Below are 24065 nucleotides of genomic sequence, written 5' to 3'. Positions count from 1 at the left end.
ACACGCCCACTGGACGCCCCTGCTCTGGGTCCGTACACAGTGGCCTTGTGGAACAGTGGGTTCTCGGCACCGTCGCACCAGCACCTGGCCCTGGCGAGCGCGTGGACAACGTACACGAGCACGCCGTCGGCGCTCGCGGCGTGCAGTGGCATGGCGGTTGTTCTCTCTGTGTGACGGTGCTTGCAACCCCTGTTCGCACGTGCGCCCACACGTCGGCTGCTGCTACTCGCCCACGTGGCCGCGACGGCTCGCATGCACACCCGTAGCGGTGGCGGTGGCGCCTGCTCGCGTGCCCCCGCTTGCCTGCTCACACGCGTTCATGGAGATGGCCGCCGGTAGCACGGAGGCGGCAGCTGCGGGGCCCATGAGGTCCACACGGTGGCGGTGACGTGCGGTCGGGGCCACGGCTGCGGGCAGAGCGCGGCTGCCCGGGAGCGCACGCCCATGGCGATGGTGGGGCGGCGACACCGACGAAGAGCGTGGTCGAGGATGGGTGCTCCGGGTGTGCCTCGTTACATTGCAGCTAGTCGTGCTGACGGTGAGGCGTGGGGTGGCTCGGCTACAGCAGAACGGCGACGGTAGATTACGAGCTCGCGTCCGGTGACCATGGCGGCCGTGCCTGCGACGAGTAGGGAGAGCAAGAGGGAGAAGAAGAGGGCTAGGCGAGAGAGTGGAGGCGAGCGCAAGCTTGGCTAAGCCTTAAGGCGTGCGAGGCGGTAGCGCTCCTGGTCGCGTGTGCAGGCGGCGAGCTCCACGCGTTGGAACCTGAGATGCCAGTGGGCTAGCACCTTGGTGATGAGCGATTGACAACACGATGTGCGTGTGACGTGTCTCTTGGCAGGTTGTGGTTGCAGGTGACAGGTGGAGACAAGGTACATGCGGTGACGAGTGAAGAACGAAGATAGGATGCCGCGTCGAAAAACCACGGGGGCGGAGAAGGATGGATCGAGGCTTGCGTTCGAGGGACAGGCGATCGTGCGGTGTACGTCTACTGTACCTGGCTACATGGCGGGAGGACGTCGAGGGAGGTTTCCGGATTATGCCACAAAATCCGGGGTTCGCTGGTTGAGCCACAATGCCGTGCATCGTACCGGGACGCCCGTGCGGTAGGCGTTGGCCGAAGATGGAAAATTATGGCGATCGCGATACGATTTCGGATGGTCGTGCGATGACATCGCGATGATCACATCGCGGAGATGGAGGGATCACGGACATCGTGGAATTTGCCATGGAGGACGTAATTGGAATTTACACCCCTACATTGGATTTATTTAGCGTAGGGGGTTATGTGAAAATAGGTCATACCACCCTTTGGAGATATAAATATGTGGCACCTAGGGTTGAGAAGAGAGGGACGTTTTGGACTCCCGGCGAGTTACTATTCACGCATGAACAGTACCCATGAACAGTACTCATGCCCCGGGGTTTCCCGTTCAGTTTTCCTCTCTCCGGTCTAGCCTAGGGTTTGAATTCTAGTGAGAGGTTTTTGTTGATCTCTCCGATTAAGAGAGGGAGGATGTTCGGGCGGAGGCTAGATGCACTTTTATAAGTTCAATTACTCAATTTAATCTTTCATCTATAATGATTGATCTTGTGCATCTCGATTTGTTCTTTACAATTCTCGTTAGCATCTGACATAGTCTGCTTGTTTTATTTTTATCTCAAGATCCGTAAGTCAGATTGACGTGATTCCAGTTAGGTTAGTTTCGTAATTTCATCTAGTTTAATCTGACAAATTTTTAGGTCAATCGGAGTTACGGATTTTCGTCCACATCATGTTTACTAGGTACATAGAGTTCTGTCCAGATTTTAAAAACGTGATTTAATCAAGTTTTGTGTTTAGGGGAAGGGTTATAAATTTTTGGCTTCCGCGACCATTCACCTCCCCTCTGGTCGCCCATTTCGATCCTTCAGAACCCCGTCGCGTTCCTGGACGCCATCCTGCGGCTAGTGTGGATGCTGGAGGCGAAGCCCATGGCCGCGTCGAGCAGCCTCGGATGCTGTGACGACGCCCCATAGCGCCACGTCCACCTAGACCCGGAGGTGCGCGGGCGACGAGGGGAGCAGCACGGGCACATCCATCCTCATCGGCAGAGCTTTTTGCAAACAGACTATGGGAAGTGGGCTTCCGTGACTTGTCATCTCGTAACGGGACTTCACCAATTTTTCATTATAACGCGACCCACTCGTTGGAATGCCATCCGATATCTGTCTTTGGGCTTATTTTATTCCTCTTCTGCCCCTGCCCCTTATCTTTTCTTTCATCGGCCTCGTGCCTGGGACGGAACGGAGGTAGTCGGAGAACAGATCGAGCGAGGCACGGTGCTCCTGTCCGACTCCGACGCGAGCAGCCCCCACGGCGAGCAGGCCCCCATGACGCCCCCCTGTCAGCTCCCCACTGTGCCGCCCCTTCCCACGCTCCCTCTCCTATTCTAGGCTGCTGCTTCTTCTTCTTCTTCTTCAAGCGCCGATGCAATGACCTTCCCCAATGGACTGCAGATGGAGTGACCTCATTCGGTATGATTCCTCTTTTATTTCAGTGTTTGTATTTCTCTAACTGAGTTTGGGAAGCCAATACAGTGACCTCGCTCAATAGGTTTCTAACACTATAATTTTTTCCAATTTCTCCAGGCTCGATGAGAAGCCTAACATTAGTGTAGATGCAATAGAAAAAATTGGAGATGTTGATAGCAATAATAAGCCTATAGAACAGGAAGCATGTGATATCCTTGGCAGTTCATAGGCTGTAGAATGTTATGGAGGTGTTGATTGGGACAGACTGCAGATTGCTGATATAGTTGATGAAGAGGGTGAAGGTGTACTAGATATAATTGATGAGGATCAGTTGTTCTGTCTTCTAGGTTTGAGAACTGATGATGATCAGCATGATAGGCCTAGTGAGGCTAAGGCTCAGGCTGCTACTGAGAGGGACAACACAGCTGAAAATAGAACTGCTGACATTGATATTGATATAACTGGTGCTGCAATTCCTGTTGAAGATCATGTACCAGGGGAAAGACTATATGCTTATGATCCTAACAAGCCTTGTATAGATATTGGCACCGTGTATCCAAACATAAAGGAGTTTAGACTGGCCATAAAACAATTTACAATAAATGATGATTTTGAACTTCACTTAGTCAAAACAGATAAGAAGAGGTACATTGCTGATTGCGCTGATGTTGATTGCCCATGGCATATTAATGGGCGAACACAACCTGATGGGACGACCGTGAGCTTGCTGACAAGATTAGAGAGATGATAATGATACTATGGAACAAGAGACGTGCAATTTCAGAGAGGCTTCATGGTAGGATCCTACCTGCAGTACTAGAACAATTGAAAGCGAGGACTAGGAGTTTAAGAAACCTAATAGTTGTGAAGGCATGTCCTTTTGCTGCAGAGATACATGACATAACCAGCACACATAATAGGCATGTTGTCAAGTCACATTTGCATGAATGTACATGTCTTCAGTGGCAGCATACTGGAAAACCTTGTCAGCATGCCTTGGTCCTCATAACAACGCAACAAAGTATTAATGTTAAGATGGAAGACTTTGTTCATGATTATTACTCAGTAGAGAGGTTCAAGAATGCTTATAAGAGACTGATAGAGCCACTTCCAGATAAGACCTAGTGGCCTGAAGTTGAGCTTGACTTTGCAGTTAACACACCATTAGGTAAAAGGCCTGCTGGAAAGCCTAGAAAACTACGAATCAAAGGATGTTTGGATGGGGGAAGTGGTGGCATGAGCAAAAAAGATGCAAAGGATGCTGCCAATCAAATCGATAAGGATGCAGAAATGGAAGCTGAGGAAGCTGCTAAGGGAAAGAGGCAACTAATTATGGGAAAAAGGAAGTGCAAGCGGTGCGTATATTAGGTCATGGACAAACTAGCTACAAGTGCAAGTTTAATGGGACAAAGAAAAGGTAGCATCTTTTTTTCTTCATTTTATTTAGTGACTGATTGCACCATGCTATTTTAAATATTTGTTTAACGTTTTTCTCCGGAGAAAAAGGAAGCCTAGGAAAAATACTACTAAATATGGACCACATGCTAAAATCCTAACAAAAAGGGCAAAGAAGCAAGATAAGGAGCCTGAAAATCCTACTGTGCAATCTGATCAAGCAACTGTGCAAGATGAAAATGCAACTGTGCAATCTGTGCAAGCTATGTAAGCTGAAAATGATAATGCTATAGTCCCATTTGTTCCGGAAAACTCAATTGTAGTAACCAATCCGATCAAGGAAATAATCTTGCAAGAGAGCCCAATTAGGCTAACAAGAGGGTAAAGACAGTAATGACAGCCATCTATACTTTCTGGAAGTTGCAATGTTCAGTTACTTAATTTTGTTTTTTTTTCCGACGCTTGGCATTCTTGATGGGAGAAGGATCAGATGGCCAGCCTACTGATGGGTTGTGTAGCACCACTCAAGGAACACCAAGAAAGAAGCGAACAACACCGAAGAAGTTGGTCCCAAGAAAAATGAAAAAAATCTAAGAACCTGTGTCGTCATTTGAACTTGTATGTGTGTGAACCTGTGTCTTATATGAGTCTGAGAACTTGTGTCTTGTTTCGAAAAGAACTTGTGCCAGCCTACTGATGGCTCTTGTATGTGTTTTTGAACCTGAACATGTATGCTACTAGACTTGTATGTGTTTGTGAACCTGAACATGTATGCTTTTCACCCTGTGCCATTTGAACCTATGCCAGCCTACTAATGGGTCTTATGAACCCTGTGCCATTTCAGAAGAAAGTAGTTTTTGTCAATTGAGAACATAACATGTCATTTTCATTGAGTCATTGGCATAACTGATACCTTTTGATAACAAGTACAAAAGATTCACGTAGGCGACGCTCGGCAGGCGGGCGTGGGGGAGCGAGTGGGCGTGCCGTGGGGAGGCGGGCAGGCGTGGGGGAGCTGGCCATGGGGGCTCACCGTGGGTGGGAGGATCGCCGTGGGTGCGACCTTTCGCTCGCATGGCGTCAGAGAAGAATGAGCGCGCCCACGCTAGATACGTTTTGCGTGCCTCCGTTCTGTCCCAGCGGCTTCTCAGTCAAAGAAAAAGATAAGGGGCAAGGGCGGAAGAGGAATAAAAGGATCCTAAAGGCATCGGATGGCATTCTAGCGGGTGGATCGCGTTCTATAATGGAAAACTGGCGAAGCCCCATTGCTGGATGGCATGTTACCAAAGCCCACTTCCCATAATGGTCTATTTCCAAAAAGCTCTCGTGGGCATCCCACCCCAGCACGGACTTGGAAGAGAGAAAGAGAAATGGGATAGGGTTTTTTTTTTGAAAAGTTGGCATGGCCACAGCGTCCAGCTGCCAAAGTGGCACAGCCACAGTCGAATGCTGATGTTGGCGTAGCTGGTTTTGGGCCATTGATGCACCGAGGCAGTGGTTTAGGGACTCGGATAGTCATTTTTTAGTTCGAGGACCCAGGTGGAAAGACCCCCAAAAGTTTGAGGACCTAGGTGCATTTTACTCTATATTATATATGATTTAGTTATAGAGCCTGCTTGGATCCCTTTGGCTAACAGTTAGCCGCTTAAGTTTTTGCCAGATAGAATCGAGATGGACCATATCAAACTAACCATTATTTCACTAGTCGAAGAAACCAAACTATCAAGAGCTAAAAGTGGCGAAGAAAAGATGTATTTTGTCCTCCATCTCTCTCAGACACGCCTCGCAGTGGGAGACGAGGCATGTGCCTCGGCTTCGATCCTCATAGTGCTCGGGGGAACAAATGGAGGTGGTGGAGGACGAGGCCCTGGCCCTCGTGATCCGCGCCACCATCAATCTTCGTGGTGGCCTTGCGGAAGCCACTGTCGATTCGCGCCTTCGCTCTTACCTCTGCTTCGAACTCCCTGTGTTTCTACACACCTTCTTCCTCGTCGGCAGCAGATTGAAGGTTGTGGACAAGACCCGCTAGGATTGTGGATGATCTGACGAAGCTGGATCCCAGTGTCGCCTCGCCGACGGATCTGACGAAGCTGGTTTGCTTGCCGGATCCCACGTCGGCCCTCTTCGTTTCAAATTATAAGTTGTTTTTCCTTTTCTAAACACATAGTTTTTATTATATATCCAGACATAGTGTAAATTAAATGCATAGTAAAATCTACATACGTAGAAAACTAAAACGACTTACGATCTGAAATAGAGGGAATACATGATTGAAATATTTTTATCACGTCGCTTGGAATCATACATGAATCTAACGAAACATATAAACCAACGATCTTCCTTGCCGGTCTGAATCTAAACGTTCTTGCGCTTGTACCGCCTTGCGCAGCACACGAAAACCGCCAGGTTGAGCGAGCCGAGTGCCGCGAGGAGCCAGAAGAAGCGATCTAGGTGGCCTTTGTTAAGGTCATCATCGGGTATCCACCCGATCTTGCCGCCCCTCGTCGTGACACACACCACCGTGGTCACCACGAGCGAGCTCAGGTAGCTCCCGACCGCCACGATCAGCAGGCTCAGCGCCGAGCGCAGGCTCCGCATCGACGCCGGAGCCTCGTTGTAGAAGAACTCCGCCTGCCCAACGCATGCGAACACGACGCTGGCGGCCACCAGGAAGTACTGAGGCACCTGCCAAAGGATGCTCATCGACGCCTGGCCCTCTCCGTGCGCGCTCGCCAGGCGCCGCGTCTCGACCAGCGCTGCGGTCACCATCACCGCGATCGACAGGAGCAGTCCGGTGCCAAAGCGCTGCAGCTCCGAGATCCCCCGAGCATTGCCGGTGAGGCGTCTGGCTGTCGGGACGACGATCTGGTCGTAGACAGGGACCCAGATGAGGACGCTGATGGCGTTGAACGACGCCGGCGGGATGCCTAACGCACCGATGTGCTTGTTCATTGTCCTTCCTTGCTCCAGGAATGTCGAGGAGAACTGTGCCATGAAGGCGAAGAACACGATCCCGTTGGCCCAGATGGGCAGCATCCCGATGATCACCTTCAGCTCTTCTACTTGCGTCACTGTGCAGAGCCTCCATGGATCAGAGCCAGACAACTCTTCAGTTGATGAGACGACCACTGCAGCCTTATCAAGAAATCTACGCAAAGAAATTGCCTTCCAGGTCAGAGAAACATGGGGCCTATGGAAGGAGTGTACACCGTATCGAGGCAACTACTGTACCTAAGAACTGGTGTGTGCTGCAGATTATGGCCGTCTGCGACTGGCGTCTTCTGAGGTAGCTCGTGGAGAAGAGAATCATCTTGCGGCAAGCCTACATTCCATTTCCGAATAGCTGCAACTATGACTTGAAAAACTCTTACAATTGGACTCCCCAAAGGCTTTTGGACCCTGTACTTATTGGAGCCCATCAAGAAGCTTGCAATGGCCAACACGATGAACAACGTTGGGAGCCAGAGGCCAACCGCCCACCCGTAATGATGTTGCACCCACACAACACCGGTGCCTGCGATGAAGCTGCCAATGTTGATTGCGAAGAAGAACCAGTTAAAGAAGGAATTCTTTTTTAGCCTCTCAGCTGGGCTGCTGTCATCGAATTGATCTGCGCCGAATGATAAACGTAGGGCTTGATGCCACCAGCTCCTATGGCCATCATGTAGAGGCCAAGGAAGAACACAGCGGACTGGGATGGACCATGCACCTTCAGGAACGACGCTGAAAAAGACATTGCAGCCATCCCCTGTCAACACGAAAACGAACTGGTTAGGTGTGTTTGGTAGGTCTACCAATGGGTGCGGCTTGTGTGCTTACAAGCAGATAGACTCTGAAGAAAGCTACTGTAGTCAGGTATCTGCCCAGACAAGAATCTGCTATTATAGCTCCAGCTAGCGGCGCGATGCAGCACGTCCCCTGCCAATTCGTATAGTTTCTTGCTGCCACAACATTGCTTTCGTGCAGCACCGTCTTGAGAAATGCCACCAAGTTGAACTGGATTCCATAGTATGCCAGCTCCTCAAAGCATAGGTTCACTGCAAATTGTAGGACAACACAAAAGGATGTTGTTCATGGGAGAACGTATCAGAGGTCTGAATAGAAAGCTGGAACAAGCAAATTGAAGCTGCAAAGCCTCAGCGTTTTGAGCAATCTCTTGTTTTAGAGATGTTTGAGATTTCATAATTTGTGATCACCTAAGATGTAACTGCATGCTCTCCAACTGTCGGTATGGTCTTTTGTTCGCTCGGTGCCAGTCATCCTTTCGCTTATATGTTCCATTGAATTCTGCAATAACACATACCAAATTCCTTTTATTAGTATGCTATGTACAAATACGAGATGACTGGGCCTAGAATTAGAACTTAAATATGTGCACCTTCATCTTCAAAAATAGTTTGTAAGGCCAAATGGAAACAGAAACAAGCTTATCACTAAGTAAAAAGTGAAACAAAGAACGATGGATTGTAACCCTGGAGACCAAATTGTCGGCAGATATAGAAGAACTAACAGCTTTTCTCCCCTTGCTTCTTAATTCGAAAGACAGAGGTCCTGCCATTTGCTTAAGAAAAATTACAAGAACTAGCAGGGGGGTTCAAATCTCTACCTCAGGAACTTGCTCTTGAATCTCTATATCCATGGCAACTCGAATCTCAGTCCGAACTCTAGAGAGTGTAACATACCACCGATTAGGAAGGTTCACACCTCAAGTAGGAGGCCGTGGACCCCCTTTCGTGGCTTACCCGGTCTGCATCTTGCGAGGTGTACATCTGTTATGACCATGAGGGACTCTTAGAGATATAGTCCAACGGCCGCCTATAGATGTGCTATACAAGTACATCTCTAAGTCAGGCCTATCTCTAACTATATGTCCAACAGCCCCCTTTTGCAGTTTTATTCCCCAAAGAGATATTCCCTCCATGCCAAATTATATGATGTTTTGACTTTTTAGATATATTGTTTTTATATATATCTAGACATATTGTATATCTAAGTATATAGCATATATTAGTGAATGATGTAGTTTGCTAATGTAATTAGCTTGAATGAAGACATAACTGCATGTGTGCTAGTGGGTGCTGATGTGGACAACTTGCATGGCGAAATAGAATGCTAGTGGGGATTGAAAATATAAGATATATAGATATAGATTTCATTGAGTGCCTTTTTTTTTATACAAAGCAAAGCTTGACTTGAGGATGGCAAATATAGTTTGAAGGGTTAAGTAAGGATTTAGCCTCAAGGAAGTAAGTGAAGGTGAAGGGCAAGCGGCGGCTTGGAAACAAGGAACCAAGACTAGGATGAAGAAGCAAGTGCTTTTGTTAAGACCAATGAACTAATCATGCCATGAGGAGTGATGCAATGTGAAGTATCAAATATTGTTGGATCATAAGTTGAAGTGACTTAAAATAAATTGATCTTTTATGAGTTAGAATAGTTGATGTCATAAGCTCAAGGTGAATTTGCTCAAAGGATTGAGACAAGAGTGGTTGCAGATCCTTATGAAGATATATTCAAAAGAGACGGCATATGAATACATTGAAAACTCAAGTGTTTAAAATAGACATTTCCTTTTAATATCGAGTGTAGGTATGCCATATTATTAAGAGGGATGCAACTTCAATTGATCAACAAGTCTCAAGTGCTCAAACTAACTGAACACCAAGTGTTAATATGAGAGAAAGACATGCCACAACACTTTCACTTGTAGGTATTTGAGCTTGTTTTCAGTTGGAATGGTTAGCCCTCTATAATTTTTTTTGTAGAGTCTAAGATTAGCGCAATCGGAGTTCAAAGCTTAAAGTTGTGGTGTTTTTGTGAGGTGACCTGGGTTGTTTATTCAGCTGTGGAGGTTCCGCATATTTCTAGTCCAACGGCTAGTTTCGAGTTCCAAATACTAGTTTATGTTCAAGTGTGAAAGTTCTAGACTTTAACTAACTTATCAGGTAGTTCTTATAATCAGTGGAGTATATATAACCTCTCCCCATCCTCATTTGGAGGGGTTGATGCTACCTCCCCATGCCCCCAAACTGAACCAAAAGCCTTGTGAGCTCTCACCAACACTTCTTTGTGGGGTTTGTAAGATTTGAGTTGTGTTGAAAGTTTGGGTGATTGTGTGTACAAGTGAGCAATCCAAATCCTTGAGCACTTGCAGATTCGTCAATTGCTCATGAAACATCTGTTAGTCTTGAAGGTGGGACATCCTAGACGGCTTGCGTCATGCAACGAGCTCCCATGCTTTTGTTAAGCCGTAAAAAAGTTTGTGAAGGCTCCAATCTCACCACTACAATGAAAGAGATGAAAATAGTGGATGGATAGAAGTATTTGAAAGAAAACTAGTTTATGCTTGACCCTTAGATCGCTGGGAGCTTCCTCAACAGAAACATAGGTCCTTGAAAGGAGCCAAACCTTGGGAAACAAATCATTGTATCTTGACTTCACAACAAATGCACACCTAAACCATTGAGTCAACATTCAGTCAAAATTTCATACAAAATTAAGACTTTACGAGAAAACATGGCGTGGCGTTGCCACGCCTTTGTAGGCCTTTTGCTTGAATATACTACCAATAGGTTTTCCTACCTTTGGTTTACTACCTATACACTCTGTTATTGTCGCCGATGTTGATGAAAGAAATAATTAAAGTTGTTAACTAACTTGTTTCACATAAGAACATAAGATACTTTGCCATGACCTTGCTGGAGAAAACCAGCCCATGGGTACTTTGTTGGTTTGCAAATGGGCTGCTAAGTGCTAACGTCAAATTTTGTTCCCATGAGAATATAACAGGCCATGGGCTATCAAAGCATTGGTATTATTGACCGATGGACATGTTATGATCTCTCATTGGATTGTACTGCCAAGTACTGAAGAGATGAATTGTAATAGATTGGATCAAGATAAAGCAGGAAACGAGCATTTTGCACTAAAGTCGTCATTGATCTCTAATACCCATACTGGTGACAGCATGAGTTATATGCAATGTTATAAAAAAACAATCTTAATATTCTAGTTGGTTGTGCTGGAAAGATATCTTGCATGTTTTCAGTGATCAACTCGTAATCTCCAAGTTGTCCATTTTGTTTTCACTATCTGCGAGATTTTTCTTTCAGGCTGATGCAAACATCATTATTTTTAGCTTTAGATGTACACTCCACGTTGACGCCATAGACGTTGACATGTAGCTAGCTCGGCGCCGTAGGTCTTGACGCCGAACTCGACGTCGTACATCTGGACGGTCAGTCCTGGCGCCGAGCCCTCTTACACAGGGCATGGGCCATGGCCGCCATGGTTCAGAACAGATAGATGGCGGCCAGTAGAATTCTCGCAACGTGCGTGCCGCTGGCCAACGCCAAAGCCGTGCGCCTAGCTGGCATCAGCAATCCCACTAACAAATTGCTCGTGCCTAGCTGGCTAGCTTGTTCCTACCGTCCTACGCCTACAGTTATGCATGGTATACTACCTCATTCAATTCGTTGCGGCCTAGCCGCAGTGTAGCTGTTGAACCTATACACTGCTGGCGACGAGCGCAACGCAACCGTGTCTCATAGGGCGTGTTTGGTTGCCCGCATAAGGGCAAACCAGCTTCTTCGGATGTAGTCTGCTTATGTTTAGTTCCCTGGCCACTGTCCCGAGCCAGGCTCTGCTCGTGCAAAAGCCGTCTCCTGGCCTGGCTCGCGAGGAACGCCCAAATCGTCCGTTTTTCTTCAGCCTGGCTCGCTCTGTGCTCCCGCGAGCTCGCGCGCTTGGCGATTCCGTGCGCGGAGAGATGGCGCGAAGATCCTAGGGTTACCTCCCCCGTTTCCGCCATTCACCGCCTATATATCTTCCCTCCCGCCGCCTCCCTCTCTTCTTCTTCTTGTCGCTTCCCGTCTGCGCCGCCGGTAAGCTCCACCTCCTCTTCCTCCTCCCCCGATGTTCTTGATGGATTCGTGGCCTCCTAATGCCTACCATCTATCTCGATTTGTTGCAGGTGCCGTGGATTTGCGTCCTCTCGAAGCAAGTGAGTTTTTCCCCATTCTCTTTCTCCATTTTTCTGTGCGATTTGAAACCCTAGGTCACCATTGTTTGTTGATCTCGCTGCAGGCACACCAGATCTGATTTCTTGGCTGTTATTGCGGTATGGATCCTTATTCTTAGGTCTCATATTATTTTCTTGTTTTTTTCAAGTAAAAATCCTATTTTGTGTATGCTAATCCTCTTTTCTTTGCTTGTGTGCTTGCAGATCTGAGCTCCCTCACCTGCTGGGTTGGGCTTTAGCTGGTGCTGCTGCTTGTTGATGTGGGTATTTTGTATATCTACTTCCCCTCTCGCCTCTCCCCTAATCTGTACCGTACGATAGTGAGTCCTGCGTTCTTGGATTCGGATGCATGTCCTACTTTGTGAGATTATGAGCAAGTATATGAAGTTGCCATTTTGTCTGAGCTATTGTCCAAGTCTGTGATGATTCCTTTTGTCCTGAGCTATTGCCTTAGTCTATGATGATGCCTTTTTTCTGAGCTATTGTCCTAGCCTGTGATGATGAAAGTCTTATTTTTAGCATGTTCTAGTATATGATGAATCCTTTTTCTAAGCTTTTGTCCAAGTCCATGATGATGACATTGTTATTCTGAGCATTTGTCCTTAAATTCCATTCATTTTTTCTAGATGGACTTAGAAGAGAAGAGACGCATTCTTTTTGCTCGTGCTGCTGCTCTTATCACTGCTATGTATGCCCTGCTGTTTGCTAGACTTAGAATGCTTCAGAGTCAGCGGCCTCAGATCAGTTATGGTCCAATGAGCATTAGGGATGAGGAGTGCCAAAGGAACTTGAACTTAATTTACAACTACAATGATATAGAGTGTGTGAACATGCTTAGAATGAGAAGGGCACCCTTTTTTAGTTTGTGCAACTTGCTTAGAGAGAAGAAGCTACTTGCTGACAACATAAATTCTTGTGTTGAAGAGCAAGTTGCAATGTTTCTCCATATTGTTGGTCATAACCAATGATTTAGAGTTGTAAAGCAAAATTGGAGAAGGTCTATAGAGACAGTCCACCGCCATTTTAAAGACGTGTTGTATGCTATTGGTGAGCTTAGACAAGAGATGATTAGACCTCCAAGCAATGAGACACCAGTAAAGATTAGCAACAGTCATAGATGGTATCCTTACTTTAAGGTAAAAAAACCTGTCATATAGCTGCTAGGATATTGTTGCATTAGCTCATGTCAATTTACTATACAATTTTGGATGCCATGTAGGACTGCATTGGGGCCATTGATGGGACTCATGTATTTGCCAAAGTTCCAGCCAAGATGCAAGCTGCATTTAGGGGTAGAAAGAATGCCCCCATACAAAATGTGCTAGCAGCAGATAGCTTTGACTTGAAATTTACCTATGTGCTGGCTGGTTGGGAGGGATCAGCTCATGATGCCATAATTCTTGCTGATGCATTACAGAGAGAGGATGGGTTGAGGGTTCCACCAGGTAATTAAATCAACTGTGATAATAAGAAGCAAATGTAACTGCAAAATGATGAATCTAATTGAACTCCACATTTGTTTTAGGCAAATTCTTCTTAGTAGATGTTGGATATGCTTGTCGGCCTGGATTTCTTCCTCCTTATCGAGGTTGTAGGTACCATCTTAAAGAATATGGGAATAGGAACTACCCAACCAACCCAAAAGAGTTGTATAATTTGAGGCACTCTAGTTTGAGAGTAACTGTAGAAAGGGCATTTGGGACTCTGAAGAACCGTTTTCGCATCATTGACACCAACAAACCATTCTATCGCTTGAGAACACAAATCGAGCTTGTGCTTGCATGTTGTATAATGCATAACTGGATCCTTAGTTTTGGGGTTGATGAGGTTATTCTAGAAAAGTTCTCTTGGGTACCAAATGACACAAACAGTCAGTCCCATCCTGCTCATATGGATGACAATGCTGCCTGGGCACTTCAGAGGGATGAATGGGCTAATCACATGTGGGCTAATAGGAGTCTTTCTAGAATCTAGAGTTCTATTATGTATCATTAAGTTGCCTATATTTCATTTTATTCATGGACAAATGCTATTTTTTTCCTGTGATTCTGCACTTGATCTGAGACTTTGGGCAATAGCAATGATGTTTTTTTCTGTGATACTACACTTGATCTGAGACTTTGGGCAATAGCAATGATATTTTTTTTTATGATACTACACTTGATCTGAGACTTTGGGCAATAGCAATGATGTTTTTTTTCTATGATACTACACTTGATCTGAGACTTTGGGCAATAGCAATGATATTTTTTTCTGTGATACTACACTTGATCTGAGGCTTTGGGCATGTGCAATGATGTTTTTTTTTGTGATACTACACTTGATCTGAGGCTTTAGGCATGTGCAATGATGTTTTTTCTATGATACTACACTTGATCTGAGGCTTTGGGCATGTGTAATGATGTTTTTTTCTATGATACTACACTTGATCTGAGACTTTGGGCATGTGCAATGATGTTTTTTTCTGTGATACTACACTTGATCTAAGGCTTTGAGCATGTGCAATGATGTTTTTTTCTGTGATACAAAACACCTGTGCTGAGGCTCTAGGCATGTGTAATGATGAATTAGGCTATGGCTGAGGAGATGATGCCTGCTGATGACCTTGTGTTCCCTGGACTGGATGGTGGTCTTTTGGCTGGTGATAATGTGGTTGCTGGGGATGATGTGACTGGTTTCATACCAGCATCACAGGAACCTGCTCAGCAGAGGACCTCTCTGAGGTGGACTAAGCCCATGTCTGCCTTTGTGCTGAAGCAGATGTGCTAGCTCATTACCACTGGAGTGAGGACTGATAAGGGCTTCAAAGAAGTGCACCTGAACAAGGTGGCAAAGGCCCTGCAAGAGTTCTGTGGTCATAAAGTTAGTGGTACCCAGGTGTACAACCACCTGAGGAAGTGGAGGCAGAGGTGGGTGAAACTGTCCAAGCTGAGGGACCTTAGTGGAGCTCAATGGGATAAGGACAACTGCATGATTGTTCTTGAGGAGGAACACTACAATGGTCATACCAAGGTGAGCAAGAACCTGTGATACTACAACTTGATTTGTTAGATGTCTCTTTGAAACATTTTGTTATTATGGCTAACAAGGGACAATTCATTTTGCAGGACCACCCCAATGATGCTCCACTGCTCAACAAGCCCATACAACACTACAAGCAGATGATAGTCATCTTTGCCAATGGTCAGGTAACAGGCAAGTGGGCTATGGGCTCCAATGAGCCACTTGGCACACCATCTGACTGTGCTGAGAGCTCACTGAAGACTGAGATCCTGAACAGTGGCAAGACTGCGACTCCTGAGGATACCAAGAGTGAGGGAGGAGTTGGTAACAAGAGGAAGAGATCCATGCTGGTAGAAGAGGATGTTGTTCTATTCACTGGCATGGCAGAGGCAGTGAAGGATGTTGTTGATGCTATTAGGTCAATCAAGGTTGAGGATTCCCACCCTGAGCTGTATGGTGCTGTTATGTTTGTGCCAGGCTTCACTGAAGAAGCACTGATGTGTGCTTATGGCCATCTGCTGGACAACAAGGCTTTGGGTTCAGCTTTTGTCAAGATGTCTGACTCCCACCGTGAGCTGTGGCTAAGGACCTACTTGGCCAAGCACTACTACATGTGAAGGCTTCACAGCTTGGGGTTGATCCTTTTGTGCAGTGCCTACATTATCATGGTGGTCTTCTGATGCAGTGCCTGTCCTTGTGCAGTGGTGGCCTCTTTTGTGCATACCTAACTACAGCTGGTGGATATGTAGTGGGTTGACCTTCTCTTTTGTGCAGTTGATCTGATCCTGCATAGCTTACTAACACTAACATATAGTTAGTGTCTTAGATAACCTTGCACCTACAACCTAGATTAACCTAGTGGTGGCAATCTGACCATGAGTCCATTGCCAATGATGTGAACCTTGTGGTTCTGAACTTTATATGGGCACCAGCCTGTGCCTGTGATTTGCATAATTTTATTCTGAGCACTTGCCTTATTGCCTATGATGTTTGTTTTCTTATATCTGAGCACATGTCCATTGCTTGTGATGATTTATGGCTGAACTGAGCACTTGTCCATTGCCTGTGATGTTTTTGGATTGATCTGAGCACATGTTCATTGCCTGTGATATTTTTTGATTGATCTGGCCTTTTGCCTCGCCGGATCTGGGACCACTCCCTCGCCGTGGGAGCACCTTCGGAGAGGTATGTGCTCCACCTTGATCTCCTCTTCTCTACTCAGTAGTTCATCGATTCATGGCTTCCTAAACCTTCCCCTCTCTCTCTCTCTGCAGGTGCTGTGGATTTGAGGCTATACAGGCAAGTGATTTGTCCCCCTCCCTTTGCCTCTTCCTCTTCATTTTGAAACCCTAATGCTTGGTGATGGAACCCTCACTGAATGTTCCCTCACAATCTCGCTGCAGGCACCTAATGCCTCATGCCAATGATGTTTTCTTTTTAGGCTAAGCACATGCCTTATTTACAATTACTGTTTGGAACATCTGAGCATATGCCTCTTTGCTATTTTTTGGTTCTGATATGTTGTTACTTGTGGACGAAAGACTGGAATTTTTACAAGTTGGGAGGAGTGTCATGAACATGTGAATGTGTTTCCTGGAGCACTCTTCAAGAAGTACAAGACCAAAGAAGAAGCTATTGCTGCCTTCTTTGGGACGGCCGACAAACAAGATGTCAATTTGGGAGACAAGGGAATGAAGAACCATGGGACGGCCGAAAAAGAAGTTGCCTCCTTTAAGTCAAAAGATGTTATATTAATAGTGTTATAATTCTATTGTTAGTTATGGTCATTGTTAAGCTGATGTAGTCAATCATGTGTAAACTAAGCACATGAAGGTTGGGAGGTATACTCACCACATGATGCAGGAGGTATTCGAACCTTGAGTTTGTGCAACCAACCAAACACCCTAACATGCATCTCTCTGTCCCATCTGTCTATACATACAGGTAACCAAACAAGAGCTCACACCAACCAGACTCTTTTGAACCGAGCAACCAAACAATGCCCGTTGCATGCGTTCGACCAGGCCTGCCAGGGCCTGGCGGAGGAATACGAGCCAGTCTGAGCTCGACAACGTACCAAACAGACCCATAGACTCGCGATGCAGCCGCGGACACGAATGGCCAACGCCAAAGGCGCGCTCCACGTATTGTGCGCGCGTACATGTACATCACCATCGGCAGCCTTCCAGCTCCGTGTAGCAGCGCACAGTCCCGCGCCTGCAAACGCCTGTGTAGAATTGATGCCCGCGCGCCCGGCCCGTAACGCTGTGCGGCGACTAGAGACTTGTCACTGTTGTCCACTTGAAGCCTGCAGGCTGCAGCGCTGGGCAACAGTCCTCGATCTGCACCCACTGCACACCGGCCGCCACACGACGACCATCTGAGTCCTGACCAAGGCATTGTATAGCAGGAGTAAAGGCGACGTTTAGTTCTAAAAACTTTCAAAAAAAAATGTTATAGTAGTTATCACATCGAATTTTGCAATACGTGCATGGAGCATTAAATATAGATGAAAAAAAACTAATTACACAGTTCGGTTGAAAATCACGAGACGAACGTTTTGAGCCTAATTAGTCTACGATTAAACACTAATTGCTAAATAAAAACGAAGGTGATACATTAGTCAAATTCCCAAAATTTCGCGCGAAACGTTCGTCGTATGCTTGTTTAAATCTACACGCTAAAGTTTAGGCGGTTACGCGGAAGGGTTGGACAGTAATAATAAAATAAATTACACAAGTTCACATTAATCTGCGAGACGAATTTATTAAGCCTACTTAATCCATTATTAGTGCATGTGTATTGTAACACCATATTATCAAATCATGGACTCACTAGGTATAAAAAATCGTTTCGCAAATTAGTCGTAATCTATATAATTAGTTATTTTTTTAATTTATATTTAATACTCTATGTATTTATCAAATATCCGATTTGATAAGGACTAAAGTTTCAAGGTGATGGGTAGACGACGTACATGCGTACAGGTAGCGTATACTAGTAGCAGGTGTAGGAGGAGGATAGGAGCACGTAGAAAACGCGGGCAGTGTGCCGTACCGGGCAGCACGAAAGCCAGAAGGTGCGGCGGCATGGCCGGGCTAGACCTGGTTTAGATTGCAAATTTTTGTAATCTGGATACTGTAGTACGTTTTATTTTTATTTAACAAACTTTGTCTGATCATAGACTAACTAGGCTCAAAAGATTCGTCTCGTGATTTATAACTAAACTGTACAATTAGTTATTTTTTTTACATATATTTAATATTCTATATATATGTCCAAAAATTGATATGATGAAAAAAAAATGAAAAAACTTAGAACTTTGAAGTCATCTAAACAAGGCCGTACCACAAGTTGCAACTGTGGGAGCACATGCTGCCGCAGATCTCACCCTGTGCGTGCGTCCGGCGTGCTGCTACGTGCCGGTCCAGTACGTACACGTCGTGTCATGCCAAACCGGTGTGTGACGACGACGATGGAGGCGGACAGTGCCGGGTTAAAACACCACCTCAGCATCCCATATATCATGACGAAGCTCGGTGTCAAAATCTACGACGTCGAGTTTGGCATTAGGATCTATGGTGTGGCACTACAATCTATGATGTCGAGCTACCTATCAAGTCACCGTCATATCAGTGTCGAGTCCAAGACCTCAATGTCAACAATGATGGCGTCGAGCAGTGTAAGCTCGACACCAACAAAGATGATGCCGAACTAAGGATCCAGATTTTGAAATCTTGACGGGGTTAAAACACCACCTCGGCATCATAGATCATGGCGTCAAGCTCGGTGTCAAGATCTACGGCGTCGAGCTCGGCGTCAGGATCTACGGCGCCAAGCTTGGCGCCATGATCTATAGCGTCGAGCTACCTGTCAAGTCACCGCTACGTCTGCGTCGAGTCCAAAACCTCAGCGCCAGCAACGATGGCGCCGAGCAGTGTGAGCTCGACGCCAACAAAGATTACGTCGAGCTAAGGATCCAGATTTTGAAATCTTACATTCAAGGATATATTTGTAAATTTTTTTAAAAAAAGAGAAAAAAAATAAAAAATTCGGTCCTCCTCCTCAAGCCCTCTGTCCGAGACCTCCCCTGCCCCTTGCTGTTCTTGCCGCTACCCCTGATTCCTGCTCCTCCCAGTCTAAATTCCCTCCCATTTTTCTCAATTTGTATCAGATACTCTTGTAATTGCTACTCAGCAGTGAAGGATCGTTACACATGCCTATCAGCCTATGGCGTTGGCTTCCACCACGGGGTCGTGATTCACGCGTTCGATTTCGCGGTGTGGCCGCAGTGCGGCACGCGCCGCTTGCAACTGGCCGCCGAGATGTCAAACCCAGTCGACGAGCAAAAACACGCTCTGTGAAATGATGACAGCGGCGATGGAGCGCGGACAGAGGCAAGGGGTCGCCGCAGTGCTGGACTGCTGGTCAGCCACAGACGCCGCAATGCCTCCAGTCCTACACTACACCGTGTACTGTGGCGTTGTTCTGATCGCTCGTGGTGGGGCTCCTGCTCCTCAACGATGGAATCGGCAAGAAGACAGATGGAGGATTCGCCGGGATTTCCGCTGCTCTGTAGGAGGCGCGCGAAATAGAAGATCCTGCTACGCTGCTCGACGGCTCGATATAACGTGGCTAGCGAATCGAACGGCCAGAAAAAAAAAAAACAGACGACGTGGCGCAATGAGCTGCCTGAGCTTGAACTTTAGTTTCGAAAGTTAAAGAAAGATCTTACCTAGCATTTAACATGCGCCTTAAAATTTATTTGATTCAATAATTGATTTCAAAATGGTCCAAGTCTAATTAAATCCCACACATACTCACGCTAGTAAGCGCTCTTGCGCCTGTACTGCCTCGCGCAGCACACGAAAACCGCCAGGTTGAGCGAGCTGAGCGCCGCGAGGAGCCAAAAGAAGCGATCGAGGTGGCCGTCGTTGAGGTCATCGGGTATCCACCCGGGCTCGCCGCCCCTCGTCGTGAGCCATGCCACCGCGGTCACCACGAGCGAGCTCAGGTAGCTCCCGAGCGCCACGGCCAGCAGCCCTAGCGCCGAGCACAGGCTCCGCATCGACGCTGGAGCCTCGTTGTAGAAGAACTCCGTCTGCCCGACGCACGCGAACACGACGCTGGCGCCGATCAGGAAGTACTGGGGCACCTGCCACAGGATGCTCATGGGCACCTCGCCCTCGCCGTGCGCGGCCGCCAGCGCCAGGCGCCGCGTCTCGACCAGCGCCGCGGCTGTCATCACCAGGACGGACAGGATCAGGCCAGTGCCGAAGCGCTGCAGCTCCGAGAGGCCCCTTTCCCTGCCGGTGAGTCGCCTGGCTGCGGGCACGAGGACCTTGTCGTAGATGGGCACCCAGAAAATGACACTGACTGCGTCGAACGACGCCAGGGACGCTGGCGGGATGGCGAACGCGCCGACCACCTTGTCCATCGTCCTGCCTTGCTCCAGGAACGTCGAGGAGAACTGCGCGAGCACGGCGAAGTATACGATCCCGGTGGCCCAGATGGGAAGCATTCCGATGATCACCTTCAGTTCTTGTACCTGCGTGACGGTGCAGAGCCTCCATGGATCAGCCAGCTCCTCGGCTGATGAGATCACTGCAGCCTTGTCAAGGAATCTGCTCAAAACAAACTTGTTAGTTACATCTAAGGACCGGACCTGAGAATGAAAAGAGCGTTCACAAATCACAGCAGGTTCAGGCAAGGACCTTAGCACTGGTGTATGCTGCAGTTTATCGCCATCCGCCATTGACGCCTTCTCTTGTAGTAACTCGTGGAGGAGAGAGTCGTCATTCGGCAATCTAACATCCCATTTCCGGATAGCTGCAACAATGACTTGGAAAGCTCTGACGATTGGACTCCCCATGGGTTTCTGGACCGTGTATGAACTCGAACCCAACACGAAGCTCGCGATGGCCAACGCGATAAACAGGGTCGGGATCCAGAGGCCAACCACCCACCCGAAATGATCTTGCGCCCACACAACGACGGTGCCCGAGACGAAGCTGCCGATGTAGATGGCGAAGAAGAACCAGTTAAAGAAGGAATCCTTCTTCAGCCTCTCGGCTGGGCTGCTGTCATCGAATTGGTCAGCGCCAAATGATAAAACACAGGGCTTCATCCCGCCAGCTCCAATGGCCATCATGTATAGGCCGAGGAAGAACACAAATGACTTCGATGAACCATCCTGCAGGCAATCAGGTCCGGCACAAGTCGGGAATGATGCTGAAATGGACATTGCAGCCATCCCCTTGTGTTGAACAAGAACAGTAACCTGGTCAGTGGAAATAAAGTAGGTGTGCCCAACAGCATTGCGGAAAGATGTAAATTTGACTCCAGAAATGGTATGCTAGAGTTTTTCCTGACCCTTTTTTAATAAATTACTTTTTATTTTTATAAAGTTTGAATTTTGTGTGCTTACAACTAGGTAAACTGTGAAGAAAGCCACTGTAGTCAGGTATCGGCCCAAATAGGAATCTGCTATGATAGCTCCAACCAGTGGTGCGATATAGCAAGTCCCCTGCCAATTTGTATAGTTTCTTGCTGCGGTAACATTATTTTCATGTAGCACTGTCTTGAGAAATGTAACCAGGTTGAACTGGATCCCGTAGTATGCTAGCTCCTCAAAGCATTCAGTCACTGCAGTAAAGAAGTAACAAGTGGCAACTGTCAAGCAAACTGTATCAGGGTTTTCAATTTCGGTATTGCAAAAATTTCGGCCACCACCGAAACTACCGAATTTCACGAAATTCGGCCAAAATTTCAGCGAAATTTTTTTAGAGACTAGCACATGAAGTATGCTTTTTCTAAAAAAATATTTAAATCTAAACAAATATTAGTATGATTTATGACTACACATCTATTGAATACAAAAATATGCAATATAAACAATAAAAATTTGAGTCTAAAGTTATATAACACATGTATTAGTGTATTACAAAATTTTGGATTTTTCTTTCGGCCACCACCGAAATTACTGAATTTCGTGAAATTTCGCCGAAATTTTGAACCCTGAACTGTATAAGAGTAGTAGTATCAGAGAGCTTAGACGGCTTTAATCAGTGAATTGAAACTGACTAGGAAAAATTCTTCACGTCATTGCAAATCCTCTAGCCCGGATTTGCCATCGTCTGTGTCTATGACATGTGGATCAAGATCTTGGCATGTATAGGATTTGAGGATTTTTTCCCAGTGGCAAACAATGAATAATCGTCCCAACTAGCTACCCTTAGCATTTTGCATGGCCTTTCGTTTTTTATAAACATTTTTGTGAGATATGTATGAAATTTGTTTTCTTAAGCTTACCTAAGATGTAAATGCATGCTCTCCAACTGTCCGCGGTATGGTGCTCGACTCCCTTGATTTCAACAATCTTTTCACTTGTACCTTCTATTAAATTCTGTAGTGACACAAAAACAAATTATATATAGTTGTTACAAATTAAATGCAGGATAGTTCAGCAAAAGAGTCTGGAATCAGAGCCAGAGAATATGGATGCAAGCAGGAGTTAGTTGCACATAAACTTCTTCCACATCATTATCCTTTCATATATAAGATAGGGTTGTAAGAAAGTTCAGGCATTCATACTCAATCTCAGCAATATGAAAAAAAACATGAAGCAAGCAGGAGTTAGTCGCACGTAAACTTCTTCCTCATCATTATCCTTTCATATATAAGATAGGGTTGTAGAAAGCTAAGTTCAGGCATGACTCAAATCTCAGCAATATGAAAAAAAGGTGAAAAAAACAGGATGTAAAGATTAGACCTTTGAGAAAACAAATGTAAATTAGATATAGAAAACCAGTTTGGAACTTTTTGAGGCGGCTGTTCCTTCTTTCTCGAGGGTATGGAAACGAACACACGATGGGAAAAAATTTTAGTAAAGATTACTCAGCTAAGTGCTGTAAGGACACAACAAATCAAAGTTGTAGAAAGCATGAGAGTGGCAGATGGACTATACAAATCGACCTCAAGAAGTGGTTCTTCAGACAGCAGTTTCCCCCTCTGAGATTCCATAGTAACTCAAGCTGTTTCACTTGGTCTACCAGGAGAAGCGACACTACCAAGCTAAAGAGCACACCGTATGATTGAGGGCACTGAGAGGCTGGACGCAAGACCGAAAGAATGATTCCTCAATTTATATATGGAGCTTGCAGCAGCAAATCCCAGTTACCCATACACTCCACTCTAAACTACTATATCAAAAAGTAAAGGACAGTCACGTAAGGATAAACAAATGACCTGGCATACGTACGTGCAAAACTTCAATAACCCAAGTCTAGAGACTGTATCCTAAACTAAACACTTCTCTAACTTAAGTCTAGAGAAGAATGTACCAACACTTACAATATCAAATTAGTTTTCATTCACTCCACCATGCAATATGCTTCGAGAGTGAACTTATTTGGTATGGTATGGTAAATGTCAATATATTTATGTAAACTAGAAAAAAAATGAAAGGTCAGCAGTGGAGGCCTCTACCAAATAATTTTTATAATTATAAACACAAAGATAAAGTATGTACAGACTTGAACTTTAAATTAAACTGCAGAAGCTCCCTTGCACCTGTACAAATGTATTGCTGTGCATAGTAAACTAAAGAAGAAAATTCAGAGAGTTGACCATCATGAAAAACTAGTCAGGATGTTCATTTCTCTTCGGCAACTGCCACATGTGGTGGATCCTGCACTAACATGGTGGCATGTGCTGTGTAGCTCCACTAGACCACTAGAGAACTGGTCATCAACTCATCATTTCTGCTGTGAGGATCTCTAGGGCATTATTGGTTTGTGGACGAGCCCAGCCTCGTTCGCATCTACGGTGATTTTTTTTTTAACATTTTTTAAAACTATTTTTAAATCTGACACTGTCGGTGTTTCGGACCGGAGGTCCTCAACCAACCAGTGAATTTGTTCTGCGTGCTCCCGATTCCGGATGATAATGCAAAGAGACACAAGGTTTATACTGGTTCAGGCAATCGAGGCCCTACGTCCGGTCTGAGAGGTCGATCTTGTATTCCTTGCACTGAAGTGCTCGTAGTAGGGGGTTACAAGCTAAGGGAGAGAGGGAGCTGGTCCCAGGTCTCGGCAGGGTGTCGTGCAGGGCCGCTTGAGGCGTTGCTCTCAGG

The 24065-nt window shown here is 46.1% G+C and overlaps 1 protein-coding gene and 2 pseudogenes across 1 annotated transcript; 1 reads left to right on the top strand and 2 right to left on the bottom strand.

The window, feature by feature from the left end:
* The first annotated feature begins 3549 nt into the window (after positions 1-3549).
* On the top strand, positions 3550-4180 carry LOC136537349 (uncharacterized; annotated as a pseudogene).
* A 2084-nt stretch (positions 4181-6264) lies between these two features.
* Positions 6265-8127, bottom strand: LOC136540341 (protein NRT1/ PTR FAMILY 8.5-like; annotated as a pseudogene).
* Positions 8128-19658: 11531 nt separating this feature from the next.
* On the bottom strand, positions 19659-23061 carry LOC136540340 (protein NRT1/ PTR FAMILY 8.3-like). The gene is made up of 5 exons (XM_066532342.1): positions 22907-23061; positions 22244-22337; positions 21360-21577; positions 20647-21188; positions 19659-20556 (listed from the first exon to the last, which is right to left on the bottom strand). Exons 1-5 carry the CDS (start codon positions 22952-22954, stop codon positions 19758-19760), a joined length of 1701 nt encoding a protein of 566 aa, XP_066388439.1. The 5' UTR covers positions 22955-23061; the 3' UTR covers positions 19659-19757.
* Between the last annotated feature and the right edge of the window lie 1004 nt (positions 23062-24065).

This window comes from Miscanthus floridulus, chromosome 2 (assembly GCF_019320115.1).
Source record: "Miscanthus floridulus cultivar M001 chromosome 2, ASM1932011v1, whole genome shotgun sequence".
NCBI lineage: Eukaryota > Viridiplantae > Streptophyta > Magnoliopsida > Poales > Poaceae > Miscanthus > Miscanthus floridulus.
Note: the sequence above shows the minus strand (reverse complement) of the source record. Positions and strands in the feature narration are given on the sequence as shown.